General features: G+C 38.6%; 1 protein-coding gene across 4 annotated transcripts in view; it reads right to left on the bottom strand.

Annotated features, from left to right (window-relative positions):
- Positions 1 to 2,769: 2,769 nt before the first annotated feature.
- The window catches only part of LOC124802632 (anillin-like), a 155,075-nt gene continuing 138,590 nt past the window's right edge, over positions 2,770 to 19,254 (bottom strand). For 2 of the 4 annotated variants that reach the window (XM_047263527.1, XM_047263526.1), the window contains exons 17-20: positions 14,890 to 15,066; positions 4,995 to 5,189; positions 4,694 to 4,866; positions 2,770 to 3,847 (exon numbers count right to left, since the gene is read on the bottom strand). In XM_047263527.1, the coding sequence (XP_047119483.1) occupies positions 3,745 to 3,847; positions 4,694 to 4,866; positions 4,995 to 5,189; positions 14,890 to 15,066 (648 nt within the window). In that variant the 3' untranslated portion in view covers positions 2,770 to 3,744. The remainder of the gene's footprint in view (positions 3,848 to 4,693; positions 4,867 to 4,994; positions 5,190 to 14,889; positions 15,067 to 19,254) is intronic. The other 2 variants (XM_047263528.1, XM_047263529.1) reach the window with 2 other exon arrangements.

A 19,254-nucleotide genomic window follows, 5' to 3' on the forward strand; every position in this document is an offset into this window, starting at 1 on the left:
TTAGGGGTAAGATAGATACTGCCTACAGGAAAATTAGAGAGACCTTTGGAGAAAAGAGAACCACTTGTATGAATATCAAGAGCTCAGATGGAAACCCAGTTCTAAGCAAAGAAGGGAAAGCAGAAAGGTGGAAGGAGTATATAGAGGGTCTATACAAGGGCGATGTACTTGAGGACAATATTATGGCAATGGAAGTGGATATAGATGAAGACGAAATGGGAGATACGATACCGCGTGAAGAGAGTGACAGAGCACTGAAAGACCTGAGTCGAAACAAGGCCCCGGGAGTAGACAACATTCAATTAGAACTACTGACGTCCATGGGTGAGCTAGTTCTGACAAAACTCTACCAGCAGGTGAGCAAGATGTATGAGACATGCAAAATTCCCTCAGACTTCAAGAAGAATATAATAATTCCAATCCCAAAATAAGCAGGTGTCGACAGTTGTGAAAATTACCGAACTATCAGTTTAATAAGTCACAGCTGCAAAATACTAACGCAAATTCTTTACAGACAAATGGAAAAACTTATAGAAGCCGACCTCGGGGAAGATCAGTTTGGATTCTGTAGAAATGTTGGACTACGTGAGGCAATACTGACCCTACGACTTATCTTAGAAGACAGATTAAGGAAAGGCAAACCTACGTTCTAGCATTTGTAGACTTAGACAAAGCTTTTGACAATGTTGACTGGAATACTCTCTTTCAAATTCTAAAGGTGGCAGGGGTAAAACACAGGGAGCGAAAGGCTATTCACAATTTGTACAGAAACCAGATGGCAGTTATAAGAGTCGAGGGGCATGAAAGGGAAGCAGTGGTTGGGAAGGGAGTGAGACTGGGTTGTAGCCTCTCCCTGATGTTATTCAATCTGTATATTGAGCAAGCAGTAAAGGAAACAAAAGAAAAATTCAGAGTAGGTATTAAAATCCAAAGAGAAGAAATAAAAACTTTGAGGTTCGCTGATGACATTGTAATTCTGTCAGAGACAGCAAAGGACTTGGAAGAGCAGTTGAACGGAATGGACAGTGTCTTGAAAGGAGGATATAAGATGAACATCAACAAAAGCAAAACAAGGATCATGGAATGTAGTCGAATTAAGTCGGGTGATGCTGAGGGAATTAGATTAGGAACTGAGACACTTAAAGTAGTAAAGGAGGTTTGCTATTTGGGGAGCAAAATAACTTATGATGGTCGAAGTAGAGAGGATATAAAATGTAGACTGGAAATGCCAAGGAAAGCGTTTCTGAGGAAGAGGAATTTGTTAACATCGAGTATAGATTTAAGTGTCAGGAAGTCGTTTCTGAAAGTATTTGTATGGAGTGTAGCCATGTATGGAAGTGTAACATGGACGATAAATAGTTTGGACAAGAAGAGAATAGAAGCTTTCGAAATGTGGTGCTACAGAAGAATGCTGAAGATTAGATGGGTAGATCACATAACTAATGAGGAGGTATTGAATAGAAATGGGGAGAAGAGGAGTTTGTGGCACAACTTGACAAGAAGGGACCGGTTGGTAGGGCATGTTCTGAGGCATCAAGGGATCACAAATTTAGCATTGGCGGGCAGGGTGGAGGGTAAAAAATCATAGAGGGAGAGGCTCTGAGCACTATGGGACTTAACATCTATGGTCATCAGTCCCCTAGAACTTAGAACTACTTAAACCTAACTAACCTAAGGACAGCACACAACACCCAGTCATCACGAGGCAGAGAAAATCCCTGACCCCATCGGGAATCGAACCCTGGAACCCGGGCGTGGGAAGCGAGAACGCTACCAAATCGTAGAGGGAGACCAAGAGATGAATACACTTAGCAGATTCAGAAGGACGTAGGTTGGAGTAAGTACTGGGAGATGAAGAAGCTTGCACAGGATAGGGTAGCATGGAGAGCTGCATCAAACCAGTCTCAGGACTGAAGACCAAAACAATGTAACTCATAGATACTTGTAATCTAAAACTGAAATGTGAAAATCCTGGCTTTGATGATAGCTTTAGGGCACATACCAAGTTGGTTATCTGCATCTTAACTGAGTAGAAATGTGTACATTTTGTGATGTGGCCAAAGAAGTCTTTCTTTAACACAACATTATTGTAGTCATGTATCGTGGAAATAAATGGAGGAAGTTTGTATACATAGTTTACTCTTAAAAGTAAACCATCTTTTTCTTTTGTAAGCAACCTATTGTTATCTAAAGTTGGCAAGTCTTGTTAGGGTAGAGGAGTAAAAGGTAGTAAAAATTCACAAAAACTAATCATCATTCACACTGCAACAGAGATTGTACTTACTCTTAAAACAAAATGTGGGAGTACTGTATGCTCTCCCACTATCAAAGAAAACACTTAGTAGGCAATGTTGTATAGAGCACGGCAGCAGCTTTATGTGTAACTTTAGTGAAATACCACAGACTAGCTCTTAATGGACATTTTGGAGGTAACTCATAATACACCATCAGAGGAGCGAACACATTATTTGTTTCTTTAGTTTCCTGCCTTTGTGTTATTTTTCTAACCAGCTGAAGTCTGATTTTAGATATCACGTCTTGCAGGGATGAGCTCAGCAATAATTTTCAATAATGTACTGATTGATATTATTTCTACAGGTAGATTAAAAATACTAGCCCCTGAAGTGCAAACCTTTAATAATAGATACTAGATGCAGTACAGTTTGTAAACAGTTTGATGAACTCTAAAAACAAAAAAAGTTACATTTTTCAAGTAATAAAATGTACTAAAGCAAATAATGTTTATTATGCATTTTTATCAGATATACACTTATACAAATCAAAAATATTTTTGTACCTGTATAAATTAGTATCACAATAATAACAAAGATATAAAAATAATTAGTATACTGTTGCTTTACAATTGGCTATAAAGTTTTGAAAGCCCTATGATGTCATGGTAAGGCAGTAATCTCAAATAAAAAAATCCTATGATAATTAATTAGATATTCTTAAACAAAATACTGCAAAGTGTCATGTCAAGCATGTATAATTGTCATCATCTGTAAAAAGTAAACTGCCCACAGAAAGGTAGTGTTCATAACAAACATACTACCAATCTCAAAAACAAACTGTGTGTGATCTCTGGGTAGCAAAATTAGACAGTAGTACAAATGAGCACAGTTTCCAAAGACACTGCATGCAGTCATGTGGATAACATGCTACACATAATCCCATTCATTGTTAATTTGCTGCTGTGTACAATGTATTGAAGATAGAGAAAAAGGAAGTCAATCTTTTAATATTTACAGTAACAAGAATATAAAAATATTACAAAATATTAACAGCCCCTCATATGTTAATCTTAAAAGTGTATATACATTGAAAATAAAGATCAATATTTACATATTATTATGTATGGGATTATGTGTTATAGGAATGTTTTAAAATGGTTTCTTTGCTCTTAAGCAAAATTATACACTTCAGAGAGCATGTGTGAACTATGATATTGCATGTCACAAGATACACCTTCTCCCGACCAAAAAAATAAGTCAGTTTTAAGATGATGCCAGACTATCCTGCAGGCTGCTTCATTGAACTCCATCATTAAGTAAAAAAACACCAGTTACAAGTTTTCCAGATGCTCCAAGAGACATACTGATAAAAGCTGCTTCAAAGTTTGGTGGCCACATTATTTGTTTATAATAATTTGAGACTAGATGAAACACTACCTTACTATGTGATTACAGCACCTAACATTACATGCTGATCACATTATTTGTTCTGTATTAGTATCTGACTCATTTACTTTCTGTCACTATTCCAGGCTCTTAACATTGAAAGAGTTTTGTTTAGCTGTGAGCACCAAACAAGTCGATCCTCCTTCGTATCTGCTGACAGGAGGTGCCTGAAACGACAAAAAATATTATTAGGTAAGACTGCTAATCAAACCAACCACCAGTCATTTAATTCTTCTTCAGTCAGTGGAATCTTTACATAAATTGTTCAGTATTTTAGAAAATTCTTTGCATAGTGGCTTTTCTGGTGACAAAATCACAATCTATCAAAAAGCTGCTACTCTCTATAAATTACTCGTCTGATAAAATATCACATGGTTAGAATATTTACATATCAGATGAAAAATAGACACTTCCACAATTTAGGATAGGTAACACTGTGTTGTTCATCACACAATGGAGTCTCAATAGGAGCTCAATGTCAGAGGGCAATTATTGTGAAATGGATAATTTAAATTTCTTTAAAGGTGCAGTTAAAAATATATATATATATAAAAACAAAGATGAGGTGACTTACCGAACAAAAGCGCTGGCAGGTCGATAGACACACAAACAAACACAAACATACACACAAAATTCAAGCTTTCGCAACAAACTGTTTCCTTTCGTCTTCCCCTCTCCTTCCCTCTTTCCTGATGAGGCAACAGTTTGTTGCGAAAGCTTGAATTTTGTGTGTATGTTTGTGTTTGTTTGTGTGTCTATCGACCTGCCAGCGCTTTTGTTCGGTAAGTCACCTCATCTTTGTTTTTATATATAATTTTTCCCACGTGGAATGTTTCCTTCCATTATATATATATATATATATATATATATATATATATATATATATATATATATATATATATATATATATATATATAATTTGTAAGCTTTAGTTATCCGAATAGAGAATGCACCCTTACACCTTAAAGAGAAAAGATGAAGGTTGAAAATCTGTATTAATTTAAACAATTTACCTTATTGTAGTACGGTTTTTAGAGCGAACCAGTATGAGGCTTTCCACATCATCGGGCTGTGGTGGGCGTGTTGTTTCCAAAAGGAAGGTGTTAGGTCGCGCACAAATATCTCTTGAAACTAGTCCAACACTCTCTGTTGAACAAGCTTTAAGATCTATCCAACCAATTGGCTCCTTGAAAATAAATACACAGTTCACAGAAACTCTGCCAAAAATTAGTCAACTCACGACACACTACTTAGTTATGAGTTACAGTATTTAATTGCAGATTCTAGGATAAAGATAATGGATCAATATGATACCTTCTTTCCTTCATCATCAGGATACTTCCAGTAACACAGAGTTGCACCTTTCAAAAGACACCATCTTCGATGCCATGCCCCAAATCCAGATATATCATCAAACATTGTTAAAAACCCACGTTCTGTCACAGTCAAACTTAACTCTGACGACAGTTGAACCAATACATTTCCCTCAAGTGGAGACTTGTGTCCAACCTGCAATATAATAATGGTTGAGATGTTATTACGCTGATGACACAATAGGGCTACAGCAGGAAAATATTTATTACCATAAAGATGTTCCAACAGATTCTTGAAATCTATATGGTGAAAAGGGAATTCATTAATACAACAAGGCTGCCAGCACTTAACTGGTACTTGCAGTTTTTCTCTAGTCCTTGAGAGAGCTACAAGACACTCACTGTTGTTTAACACTTTGGCAACCAAGCTTGAGCATAACTCGGGCCACAACTCTGTGTTCAAAAGACTGCACCCAAGTATAGCTCAAGTCACATTTATTTCAACATGTGAGGCACCTCTTGCTCAAAAACTGGGCTCATTTTGTGTGAGAAAAATGTATTGACGTCTTGTTATGTGTCACTTGACAGGCATTACCTTCTACTGTCAATTTCCAGAATTATTTTGAAAGAAACAGGAGCATATGTAAGAGCTGCTGTCACGACTGACGGAGGCAATGTGTGCTACTGTTGTCATGAGTGTACTAGTCACGTTTTGCAGTTTGCTGTAATTCTGTTACAAATATTTCACACTTGTTGAGTGAGAATAAAATTTTGGAAGCTCAATAGGAAGAATTCAATGATTCTGCATTGGAGTGAGAAATATCTGAAAGGGGACAGTCTGAAGAAAATTGATATTCGGGTAACCTGCAGTCTGCTACAATTTTTCATCACTGATACTGTTGCTACGGGTACTGCTGCTGTAAATGCAATTTAGTTCTGTTTTATTTGCTTGAATATTGTTTTTTTTATCGATGACTCTCATGACAAAGCAGCATCCAACACAGGTTTCCAAGGCTTGTTTGGAGAAGTCGAGACAATTTACTGGGAAAACAAGCAGGAAGGAAACAAACTGTTATTGCCTTGATTGCAATATGCTTCTCTGCATGTCAGAATACTTCAGACTTTTCCATGCAAAAAACAACTACCTGTGAAACTGCTCAATATCTCACCTCACTCTTAAGGATAGGTCTGCTTTGTCAACATTATTTTAAAATTTGCAACTAAAATAAATACATATGAAAATAAACACTGAAGCTTAGCACTTTTTAGTATGTTATTTTAAGATATATCAAGCACATATGTAATGGTACCATTTCCAATAATGGTGTAAACAGCTGGTTTTCTGGACCCAAAATTCTTCTATGCAACTGGACTTTAAAGTGTTAATAAGTAGGGACAAGAAAATTTCACACAAATGATAACATGAGAAGTAATGTAATTAAAATGACGATTCATTACCTGTTTAAAAATTGACGCCTAGATCTGATGTCAGCCGGTAACAGTTTTATCTGCCGAAGCCATATTTCCTAATCACAGGATAAACTATGTTTTGGAGGGCTCTTTAATGCAGTACATCAATTAAACTGCATATTTTCGAAACACCCAAATATAGCACTTAAGCTTGGCAAATGTGTAAATCAATATAGCACCTCCTTGTTTTGCTTCTATCAGGTCACTTGGGCTGTGTTACAGATCAAATTGTCATCAGATTTCATTTTTCAAAACAATTTATGATAAAGGTTGTCAGTGATCTGTTCTACTGCCAGATACGCATTTGCGTGGACGTCATGTTCCCTGTGTTCTAGTTGGTTGATGGAAGCAAACCAAGCAGGTTCCATGTTGATTTACATACTTGTGAAGCTGAAGTGCCATGTTTCATTTTATGTCTTATTTATTTAATTATATGTAGTTTAATTAATGAGCAGCATTAAAGATCTTTCCGTATTACATTGTTTCTGGTACAAAAGTGCCAGGAGATATGATAAATCTGTTAACTTTATCCTATTCCACGTTAAAACAGCTTCAAGATATATTCATTGTTGTGGGAAAAGGAATTTTTAATGATGAAACTAGCGAATGTTTCAAACCATTATGAAGAATACTTCGGACAGAGGTGAAGGTAACAGTGATGGCTGCAACTATTATGGCCACAGGTATATGCAAATCAGCATCCATTGCAAGAGCCAGTTATGTATATCCGGAATGACAAGTATCTGCTGTGTAGATATTCTGAAGGGATGCAAATCCCTTCTGCAATTAATGGAATATTAACTTTTGATGCAAGCAAAAAGTATCTGTTGTTGTACTGAAAGCAGTTTGGCTTCTGTGTTAAAGTATGGACTCCAAGCGGCACGTTTCACACTATATAAGAATGTTGATTGCATATTGTCTCCAAAAAGAAATATGATGCTATGTAATTTAAAAAAAACTTTCAACTTTCTTTGGATACAGAGTTATCTGTTCTTCAGTTGGGTAATTTAGAAAGTCTGCAGCATTTTTTCCCTAATAATGGAACGAAGTAAGTTGTTTGATATCAAGAAATAAAATGTAATTGATAAGTATATGTTTATTTTCAACGAAAGACTACACCCCAAAACAATGGAATACAACAAAAATAAAGTTCACCATTGAAAACTAAGCCATTATAATAACACCAAAATCAGTAAAAAAATAAAACTGATTTTTTCCTGTCTCTATGAACAATCACAGTGCTGAATATTCTCATTGTTTTAAGGGGCTAGACCAGGCTGACGCTCGATTCTGGAACCAACATTCAGAGACTTTAGACCTTTATTGTACACTCTTGCGATTGTACTCTGTATCTTTGAAATAAAAAAACTTTAACCCAGAGGACACTACATGACATCAATGAAAGGCTTTTGCAGAGTGCGAGGGCATTTGTTGGGAGCTCTGAACGCCACTATTTTGAACCTAGAACTAAATTTCAAAAACTGCTTTGAAACTGACGATATTGTCTAACGTAATACATATGTTTTATTTTTTATTTTTTTTTAAATAGCAGCACTCTTCAAAGTCAATTTTTTTGACAAAAAGTTGTTATAAAAATGTGCACCAAAAATCCAAATCACAATATGTTCCAAAAGTCCTACGTAGTACAGTAGAAAAAAACACCAACTGACATGTAAAAAGAGAGGGAGGGAGAGAGACAAGCATGCGCTTTCAAGTGTTTGCCATAGATGAATCATGTTACAGAGGGAAATCTTGTTGAGAATAGTATTTCAATCAATACTAATGTCCTCTGTGATAGTATACGACCCCTATTACATTGGTAACTATTACAGTATTACCTCGGTTGCATTCGAGTGCTCTGATCCATCAGATCCTCACGCAGTACATTCTGGTTTTAACATATTTTAACATTTATAAGACACTTTATTTGAATGAATCTTGAAAATAGACTCTCTAAGCCAATAAAAAAATTAGGCTAAAAATTCTACCCTGGTCTTCCCACCTTAAACGTGCTAGATTTTTTAATTGGAAAGCAGGAAGTAACAAACTAGCCGCAGTGACACAACTTAGCATTTAGACTAATACAGTTCTGAAGAACTATCAACTAAAGATAAATTCAGGACACTTAGAATATAGCATGAGAAGAGAGATGTATATAAGCCCCATCCCAGCAGCTGGGGTTGTGACGTTAGAATATATGTCAGTCTACACTTCACATCCCCTCATCCTCACTGTGCACTGCTCTTTGTCAATGCAGCCACCAGTCTTTTCCCTTTCCCTGCTCCTCTCCTCTTCTCTCCTCTCCTCTCTTGCTCCCCCCCCCCCCCCCCCCTCCATTCTCAACAACCCCTTGTCCTGCTGTCATCTAGTTTCTTCATGCCCCGCCATACAGCATCCTCCTCTTCCCTCCACCCATACCCTACTTTCGTTCAACACACCAGTTATGCTCTGACCACAGCAGACGGAGACAGTGGTCATATGTGCATGATGTGTGCTTGCTTGTGTGAATGTGTGCGCATTTTCTTTTCTGAAGAAGGCTTTGGCTGAAAGCTCTTGGGTAACACCCTGTCTGCAACTTAATTTATCATCTTTACTGTGAGTAGCAACCTATTCTTTTCACAATATTGTTGATATTCCAACCTGTACTTTCCATTGCTTGATGTTGTCAGTCTAAACAGTTGTTTGATTGTATTGTATAAATGTTACCATTTCTATGCCATCTTGCAAGTGTGGCTAATGCTCTGAAGATCTAGAGCCTTTGTTCCATTTTCATGGCTGTTGTTAGTACTCACTATGGAACATTATGTTGTTTTGTAAAATTGCAACTGAATTTTGCACAGTAAGTGTCTTATACATGCTGTACTAAATTATAACACAAATCTATAATTACCCAACCTGTGACGTGCACCAGATATACTAACAGTGGTGTTTAGGTGCAAGTGTTGCCCAATGATGTGGATATCTGAAAAGGAAGGTATGAGCTCCACATGCATAGTACTGTCAATGATCACTTCACTCATATTCACTGCGAGTTCTTACACCCTGTTTTGCACAACCAGCATCCTGGGAAGTCCGCGGTGACACCTTTCCTTATATTCTACGAAGAGTCTGTGATTTTTTTCTTAAAATTACTAATTATATGCCTTTTTTTAGGTCTTTTATAAATGTGTACAGAGCTGATGTTAATAGAATATTCTGTCTAAAGGTGTTAAATGATGCACTGTGGAAAACAATGATTTCTGAAGTTCCTCCATCTCCTCTCTCACTGAGCTTGAGTCATTCGAGATGAATGGTATATGAAATGTGACCTGCCACAAGATACACCATGTCCCAAATTGGAATTACATGGCGCATTTTCAACCTGCCCTGAATGTTCGAGAGGAGCGTCAAGCGTTGTCTTATCAGTATTGTAGCAATGTCTGCCAAGTAACTATCCTTCGGCAGGTATTTAACTCAACTTCATTGGTAAGCCTAGCTCCAGTATTGTACAGGATTTTTGATTTTTTTTTTTTTAGCCACTATGAAGGAGCACTGCACATAACTGTGACATCTACTGAGTATATCCACTGAACAGTTCCGAACACCCTTCCACCTGCCATGCACAAATATTCTATGTCACTCAAGGCAGAGTCGGTGCACTCACTCAAGTGCTGCTCCAGAACTCACTACCACTGTATGGCACTGTAGTATGTCTTCATGGTGGATGGTGGTAGAATGAAATTACTAGTTTCTATACTTATTATTATGAGCATTATTTTGGAAGCATTATGCATTCCTATTATGTGACTGTAACTAAGCCTTACACATGCTCCACAGTATATGTAGGTCTTTTCTAGCTATGGAGGTATTCCCTGACTCAAATGTTTGACTTCCGTTTGTTGATAATCTACCTTCAAGCAGAATGTAGATGGTTTTGTGCACATACATTGTCTGTTACTTTCACACCACTTCCTCACCTGCTCCAGCACACCACACGCTTTATTGTCTAGAGCAGCTCTTAAGTTCGCAGAGACCACTACTAGAAGATCATCGGTGTATGGCACAATCCCCCTTACGGCAGTGTCCTCACCCATCAAGCTGAGATGGTGGTCTATCTTAAGATCCCAGCAGACAGTTCCACAAGAGCTATGTTCCCCAAGAGCATCTCTTGTGTTTAATAATTTTCCAGTTTCTGACAGGCCACTCCATCACTTGCCCCTTACAGTTATCTCGGAAACTGTGATAGAGCGATATAGGTACTTGTATATCACTCTCCCTGTCGTGCAAAAAAACGCAGGCGACCAAAGACTGATAAAGGCATTGCTGGACAGAAGCCTTCCCTAAATTTTTCCATGCCTTACAGTCTTCATCTGCTCAACTTCAATTACATCACTTTCTTACCACTTTTAATCCATGAGAGACCTTTATTGATCCATCTACCTGCCACCTGTCCGGCTACATGTCTCACCCAATGTAATTTCATTCTAATTACAACCCAATTTACATCTTCTACTCCAATTTTCCCAGGATCCGTTTGTTTTTCTGTAATTCCCATCAGACTATCTCCATTGCTCAATGAGAGAATCTCAGTTTTGGAATACTTTCCACATTTAAACCCCATGTCTCTGACATGTCAAACTGCAAAATCATCCACAAATAAGGATTCCTTACTGTAGATGTTATACTGTTTGTGATAACCAAAAGTGAGTAACATTTAAAACACTTCCTTGATGGACACTATTCTCCCGTCCAAAACTAACAGAACTTTGCCAATTCAGTACTTTAAAAATGCACTTTGATAGAAAGGACTGAATGAATACAGGTTACAACATTCATGGAACTGTCCAATATATTGTACCTCCAAGTAGAGTCACATGCCTTGTCTACGTCAACAAATATTTCAATGAAATTATTATATAAAGCAGTCTACTGCATACTTGCTTCCTGTAGAGTCATGTCATCTATAGGGGATCGACACCACCTAAATCCACCCTCAAAGCAGCTGAGTTGCCTGGTCTCTAACGTCCAGACCAGATGAAAGTTGACAATTTACTCAGGTTCTTTCCTACACAGCTCATTACAGCAACTCTTCTGGTAATGATTGGGTATGTTCAGTCCTCCTCTGATTTGCGGAGAGGTGCCATCATTGCCACATCCATGAGCTAAGAAACTGCCATGTCAGCCATATCAGATTAAAAATTATAAGAGGCCATCCTTTGATTCTGTTAGTAAGTCGAGTAGCATGCTGTATTAGAGTTGATGGCAACAAGGTGCGGATACACATTTCAGAATTGTTGGATGAGAGACATTGTAAAGAGCTCAGTCTTTTGTCTGGATGATGTATCCAGTAGCTGTCTAGAGACACTTCTGTCTCAGCACTGCTGCTATATATGATATATTAACTGTATTGGACTGGACTAATTTCCATTCCATTTGTGTATGTAACAAGCATAGCATTAGAGCTGCAAAGACATCAAACTATAGATGGTGTCTTCACTGTAATAAATTTGCAATAATTATTGGAAAAACAAACAGCCTATACTGGTAGGTAAATGGAGTGATTCAACAGGGGTCTAAAACCTATTAGGCATTAATAACTTAGGAGAACTGTATTCCTCTTTGGTTGATCACTTAAAACTATCAGATGCTGTGGTGTGCAAAGTGTCATTTTCATAGTAAGATAAATGGAATGTCTGCTGTTTCTAGGGGCCTGAAGATAGTGGATTGTATCACTGATACCAGTCACAAATAAGTAAAAACTAATACATACACCCAGAAGCTATTACATTATTGCACATAAATATACAGCTGCTGCCCCATTACCCATCAGAAGAGGAATGTATAGAAATCCATGAAACTTGTCATGACTTTCTTTGAATGCTGTCTTAGTTTTCAGTAACAACCATTTCGTCATGCGGTGATCAGTTTGCTCTATGTATTTCCCTTCTCAGCTGCTTCCTTTCACGGAATGACCCATCAGGTAGAGGGATCCACAATGGAAATTGGTCAGTGGAATGGAGGTCATTAATAGCTTCCCACCAAGGAGAATCTAGAATTACTGGAGAGCAGCCTGAGAAGGTCTATGGCTGAGGATGGCCCAGTAGCAGTAGATAAACGTGTGTGGTTGCCGGTGTCGAGCTCCTAAGATACCATGAAGGTCTCCAAAACTTGTCCATTGGAGGCAGGTATATGATGAGTCCCGCAACACAATCGTTGTATTTATGTCTCCAAGCAGAAGTGTTTAACAGTCTCATTATCTAATTCTTTTTGCAGTGATAGACAAAACATACTTTAAACCTTGGTCAGACATAAATTTCAACAGCAAAGTTTAGAAGGCTAGTAACCAGTGATGTAGTAGAGGAATGGTATGTGTTACTTTCAAACACAGCCATCCTCTTCCCAAGTAATGTCATCCTTGCAGTGGCAGGTTAGTCAGTCACGGGACAGGAGCGACAGTAAGTTTAAAATAGGTTTCATGCAAAACAGGCATATATGTCTTCCTTAAATTAAAAGTTTTAATTCCTCCATGCATGTCCTAAACCTCTTTCAGAGCAATATGGAAACTTGGGAACTGTCTCAGTGCTGAGGTTTGTCTGGCCTTTCCCCTATTCTTCTGCTAAGTTGGTGAATCTAAATTGGATGGTGGACTGGATGAGAACATGATGGTTCCCTTCAGACAAATTTCATAGAGAATCTGTTTATTCATCAGATAAAACCACAGTTGAGTGTTTGGAAGACTTTGGAATCCTGTCTCTTAGGTTTTCTACTTTCTGTGTCTTACGTAATTTTCGATGATAAGGGTAGTGGTTTAACAACTCCACCGATACTAAGTTTGTATTTGTTCTTTTTGTAAGTGTGATTTGTTGTGTACTACTCAAATGTGGCCTTTGTTAGCTGTTTAGAGGAGGAAAGCTGCTTTGTAACTGCTCCATTTCTAAAAGGGCATTTGCACGTTTTTCCCCCTCCTTTCTTGTCACTGCTGTGTTGACATTCTAGGTTTTTGAGCCAGCTTTTTTACTGTAGTCACAAGTGATATAAAGGTATGTGGCTGTTGTACCTTTTACATCTTTTTCACTCCACTATATGCCACTTGTTTGGTCACTAATTTCCTGAATCACCATCTCGTCCACGTAAAAAGCTCAATCTTGACTCATCACTGAATACCTCTCACCACAGTTAAAACACACTCTTCTGCTTCATGGATTGTTTCTTGACAAGTTGGCTGATCCTTACATGCCAGTGTAGTGTGTCAAAATGCCAACATTTTAAACACCTTCAAAGGTACAGTACGTAGGGCTGGACTTGAGCAGGTAAACCACACTGTAATGCATTGAAGGAGAATAAGCATATTAGATGTAAAAGTAAGTACAACTGTCTTTTGCAGTTCCCCACTGACACTTTTCGAGCTGTTACTCCATTAGCCTCCCATTCTTCCTTCAATTCATCAATTCACTTGCGCCTAGGATTTTGTTTAGGACTATGTCCTTACACACCACAACACCTTTGCTAACATTTAGGGTGTTGTGTAGTTACGTAACAACTGAAAATTCCCCAAGTCATTTCATATTCTGCAGCAGTGTTGCTTCATACGAAATAGCAGTTTCAGCAAGCACCATCTAATTTTAGAGCCATTTCACTGAATTTACGGTTCCTGCTACACCAGACAAAGCCTTCTGAATGTAAAAAGGCAACAACTTCTCCATGTACCCCCTCTCTCTTTCCAATTACACACACACATTCTGGCTGTTGACCAATCTTGTGTTCCCATCATTTACTCACATCTTAGATTGTGCATTTTCAGGAGGGCTGAACCTGACTTCTCTCAAAGGGCTGGGTATTAGGACTACACTATGCTGGGTGAGCTTTTACTGAATGTAGTAAACTTCATGGACATTCAGTGAGCAAATGGAGCCTTGTTTGCCAGAGGAAGTCCTATACAACTAGGGCATCGCAGGTTCCCTAAAGGTTGCTTGTTAATGAGTGTTCCACGCCAACAGCCACCCACCCAATGAGCATGTGGTATACCTTTGAGTTTTTATTTTATTTATTAATAGAAGGTTGCACCATTCTCAAGGATCTGGCCGATCAAGCAAAGATCCCCACTACTTGAGACACACAACATTCCACTGCTCTTCCGTACAGTGGACACTGAAGCATGCATAGGGCCTGTGGTTACTACATCTAATCTGACATGAATGTGGCAAGCATTACTTCCAAGTCCATAATTACCATAGCTCCAACAATTGTTGGTTGTCTTAAACATAAAATCAGCTTAAACTTCTTACTATGAGTTAATTGCAGAATTCTGATTTAGATGTACAAAAGATGTTTTACTTAAGGAGTCAGAGGTCATCTTGAGTATATATTTTAAAGCACTATTTGCTACAAATCTTTAGTACTTACTAAGGTAAAAGCAACACAGAATACAAAAAATGCTTCAAGAATACCTTGTTGAGTGTGAACTGGGTGCGATGCACTTCTTTCAGAGAGAACACAACATAGCCAGCAAGTTGAAAGCTTGAAGTTCGAACTGCAGATGGACCCGCAGGGGATTGGACCGTTGGCATGATCAAACGCGACTCCTGTTTCACTTTCTTTGGCGTTAGTCTTAGTTTATTGCCTTCCTGTTCACAAAAGGAAAAATTACAGGCATGTTATAATTCTGACAAAATATGGTAAAAAAGTAAAAACAACAACAACAATAATAATAATTTTCTCCCTTTGCCAGTATAGTGTACATGAAGGAAGTATCAGTTTTTTCTTACAGTAATTGATGGTGCTGCCCACTCAGATACTAACATTTACAGACAATATAATCAAATTCATGCTTCAACATTCATAATTGTTTTAAGCCGTATAAAACAATTTGATTGACAATGAAAGTTCCTCTTGCTAAAGAAATGGCAAACAGTTTCATTAAATGCCCTGAACACAGATTATCAATTCAGTGAAATTAAAGAGGTTTATATTTACCTTTCAAATGTGTACACAAATCATACTACAGGAATATTCAGTTTTATTGCCTGATTAAAAAATGCAGAATGTAGATTTCACATTTTCGTAAAGTACAAAAACAGAGCTGAGAGCAGTAGTTTGCTGTATGTTCCTCTACAAATTCAGTGTGCTGTATGTTTTAAAAATCTCTATTAATTAACTTTAATTTTGCCCATCGTTAGTGTTAATGTTAGGGATCTGAAAATGTGGTATTTATTTTTGGCAAAATTTGCAACTGTTTTTGTAAAAAATTAGACATATGCATTTAAAAGTATGTCATGCAGCATTTTGACTGGAATGTTTGCTTTTGCAAAAACAGTTCTTTATCCGAAATGGTCTTTGCTTATTTTCTTCTTTTGGCTCTATTTAAGCTTTCAACAAATGACTGTTTCTGTTGAGAAGCAGCAGCATTTTCCCGCCGGTGAACAGAGAGCTGCTCAGATTTAAAGTTTTTCTTGACTACATTTTTTCCTCCCACCCAACTGGATACTTACAGAATCTGCAGAATATTGATATTCACCTTCTGCAGACAGTCACAGCTGTGGAACTTAACACCTGACAATGATTAAGAAGACTTGACAAGGTACTTAACATAGAAATAGAAGCAAAAAGATCTGTCCTCACATTAGGGGAAGACTTTCAGTGTGGGCACATTATGTTAACAGGTTTTGTTTACTGTTGTTATAGTGCATAATACAGACACTATTAACTGGCAACTGACCGTATCTGAATCTGTCAGTTGATCCACACCCATTACCTTGTACAGTCTGAGTGTTGTGCATGGTTCTATGAGCAGGTGCTGCTGATAACCTGTCTGAAGTGCTAAATACCACATCAATTTTCTAAGGCTGCTTTACTAGGTCTCTCCCTACCACGTCTAGTCTATTCTCAATCAAAACCAATACTCCTTGCCATGCTGTGCGAAGGATTGAAGTGTCATATGGTGATCAGAGCCTGACTACAGTGGTATAATTACTCTGACATTATATTGTGGCAGTTGACCACGAGCGTAAACAAACAAGGTCTACGGCCGGTAAGGGGAGAAGAGAGGTGTGGGAGGTACAGGCCCCGCCTCCCTCTCACAGGAATGCCAGCCTACACCTGTGTTTCATCTGAAGCATGGTGCTGAAACTGGTGAAAACATCTATTGCTACAAAGCACATACCAGTTATCAGAGATGATACGAAATTACAGATAAACACTATTTCTGAAAGAAAGCCGATGTAATTAAATATATAAAACATGTTTTAATGATTTATTTTAGTCACTTTCACGGTCACTCTCAGCCGTGTCAGTTTTATAGACTCATTATCAGCTACATCCACGCAGGATGAGCTCTCTTGTTCCATTGTGTCTGTATTAGACCAGTCCTCACTACAGTTGTTGGCACGCATTATAATGTCATCAGTTCCAACTTCCATAACACCATTGCACCTCCTGTAATCTTATTCCACTTCATGCACTTTTTTGCAGTACCCTTCCCAGTCATTTGGAGTGACAGAACTGATGGCATTGTTTCTCAGTTTCTTGTCACCAGACACGTTGTGCTCCATCACGTAGTTTAATTTTTGCCCATGCAAGTTCAATTGTGTTCGGGTTGCAATTGTATGGTGGCAGGCGAACAATGGTGTGGCCTGCACTCTTAGCCAGTTCATCTACTACATAGCTCTTTTCACTTAGTTTATTGTCTGCACAAGAGCGTACAGTTCAGCCTTTGTCAAGCTGTCATTGCATTTAACTTTACTTTTTTGTAGCCATCTATCACCACCACCTTTGGATAGTACAATGATGGTGTTTCGTCCACCTGCCTACAGTGATACGACAAATTGTCCACAACAATGACAGAATTTGGCAGAAGATTTGGGAGCACCATCTCCGAAAACCACTTCCATACATTCTGAGTTTGTTTGGACACGATAATCTCCTTGCAATGATTTTGTCCAGAACTTTAGTTCTGCTTGCTTAACAAACCTGTTTCTCGAGCCTTCTGGAAGCACTTTCCCAACCCATAACACCCAATCCATCTTGTAGCTTCTGCCAGCATTTGCCGCATGTCAGATTGCTTTCAATCCATGACTCATCAAGACGATAAATATTTTGTTGAGCTTCCATAATGCTCTTCGTGTGTGCAAGGAAACGAGACTGCCAAAGAACAATGTCACCATGTTCTAGCAAGAGATTTCATTTGTGAATTACAGATTTCCACACAAATCCCATTGACTTAAGTGAAGTTTTAAAAGAAGTACTGCTCCATCTCCAATTTATCTTCTCACACTGTGGTGGAAGAACTTTTGCCACGCAAGGAACTACTTTCTGTTGTGTGTAGAACTCCGCTATGGTATTCCTTATAACTAATTTACTGAAGTCATCAACTTCCTCTTTAATATTACTATGTCTCTTCCTAAGTGAAACAAAATGAAATAATTAAAACCAAGCAGATGCCACGTTGGAAGCATTGTTGTATACAAACAGATTTACACTTTTACAGTACAAATCAGGACTGAGTATCAGGCTATTCACTTGGATGAGAGCTTGCAAACGTTCTAATCCTATCTAGGGTTCATATACTATTACAGGTGTAAGTGGCAGCTCTCTTACAGGCCTGAGTGATAGGGCGTAGCAGCTTTTATCTTTCCTTTTCTGCCTCGCAGCATTCCAGCACATTATGCATTATTTTACGAGCACCACTTCGTACTACAAATCTCCCTTTCCTTTTAGAGGATGCAGGAGTCATACTTGAATCCCGTGATGGACCTGGAGCAGTGTCTTCACTGATTTCAAAATATGAAACAAGCAACAAGTAATGCACAACACAAAGCATAACGGAGGATATATGAGGCATTCGGCAATGGCTGGCAGCGCTGTAAAAACGGGAGCACAGCCCCGACCTCTACTAGTAACTTTAACAACGACATATCAAAACACCCCCACCTACAACTGCCACAATATACTGTACGAACAATGGTGGTGATAGTGCTTGTGTCATGTGAAAGCCTTTGCATATGAAGAACTTTAGATGAACAAAACAATGTGCATGAGGCTCCTACAAAACTTCACTCAGTTTGCTGGAATAGTAAAATACAATGGCCACTCACATTAATGTGACCAACTGGCAAGAGCCTGAATAAACATCTTTTGCACCATAAACATGCAAGAAGAATGTCAATACGATTTTGGAAGGTACAGACACGGATGTGGAGCCATGACGACTCCAGTGCTGTGGCCAGCTGCGATAGGTTTCGCAGTTGAGAGTTCATGGCATGAACAGTCAGATGTAGGTGGTCCCACAGTGTCTTGATTTCATTTAAATCAAGAGTCTGGTGTACATGGGAGTATAGTAACCTCATCCTGATGCTCCACGCACGTACACTGGGAGCTGTGTAATACGTTGCAACGTCCTGCTAGTAGATGCCATCGTGCCGAGGAAAAAAAACTGTATTTGGGGGCAGACATGGTCTCCAGAGATACATGCATATGTGTGTTGATCCACTGGGACTTCCAGAAAGACAAGATCACCCAAGGGATGCCAAGGAAACATACCATAATGCTCCTTCCTCTGGGAGCATCTGTCATCTGAAAAGCCCACCCGCTGCCACTCAACAAATGACCAGTTGCATATTGGCGTGTAAATTCTGGCCTTCGTCACTGATGAACAGCAGTCAGCATCGGTGTGTGAAGCAGGTGTCAGCTTCAGAGGCCCATAGGCATCAAAATTTGCTGTACAGTCATTGAGGAGACACACTTGGTAGCTCCTTGATTCTTCTAAGTGGCCAGTAGCTCAACAGTTGCACATCTATTCACCCGTACACATCACCACA

Source organism: Schistocerca piceifrons, chromosome 6, assembly GCF_021461385.2.
Source record: "Schistocerca piceifrons isolate TAMUIC-IGC-003096 chromosome 6, iqSchPice1.1, whole genome shotgun sequence".
Classification (NCBI taxonomy): Eukaryota; Metazoa; Arthropoda; class Insecta; order Orthoptera; family Acrididae; genus Schistocerca; species Schistocerca piceifrons.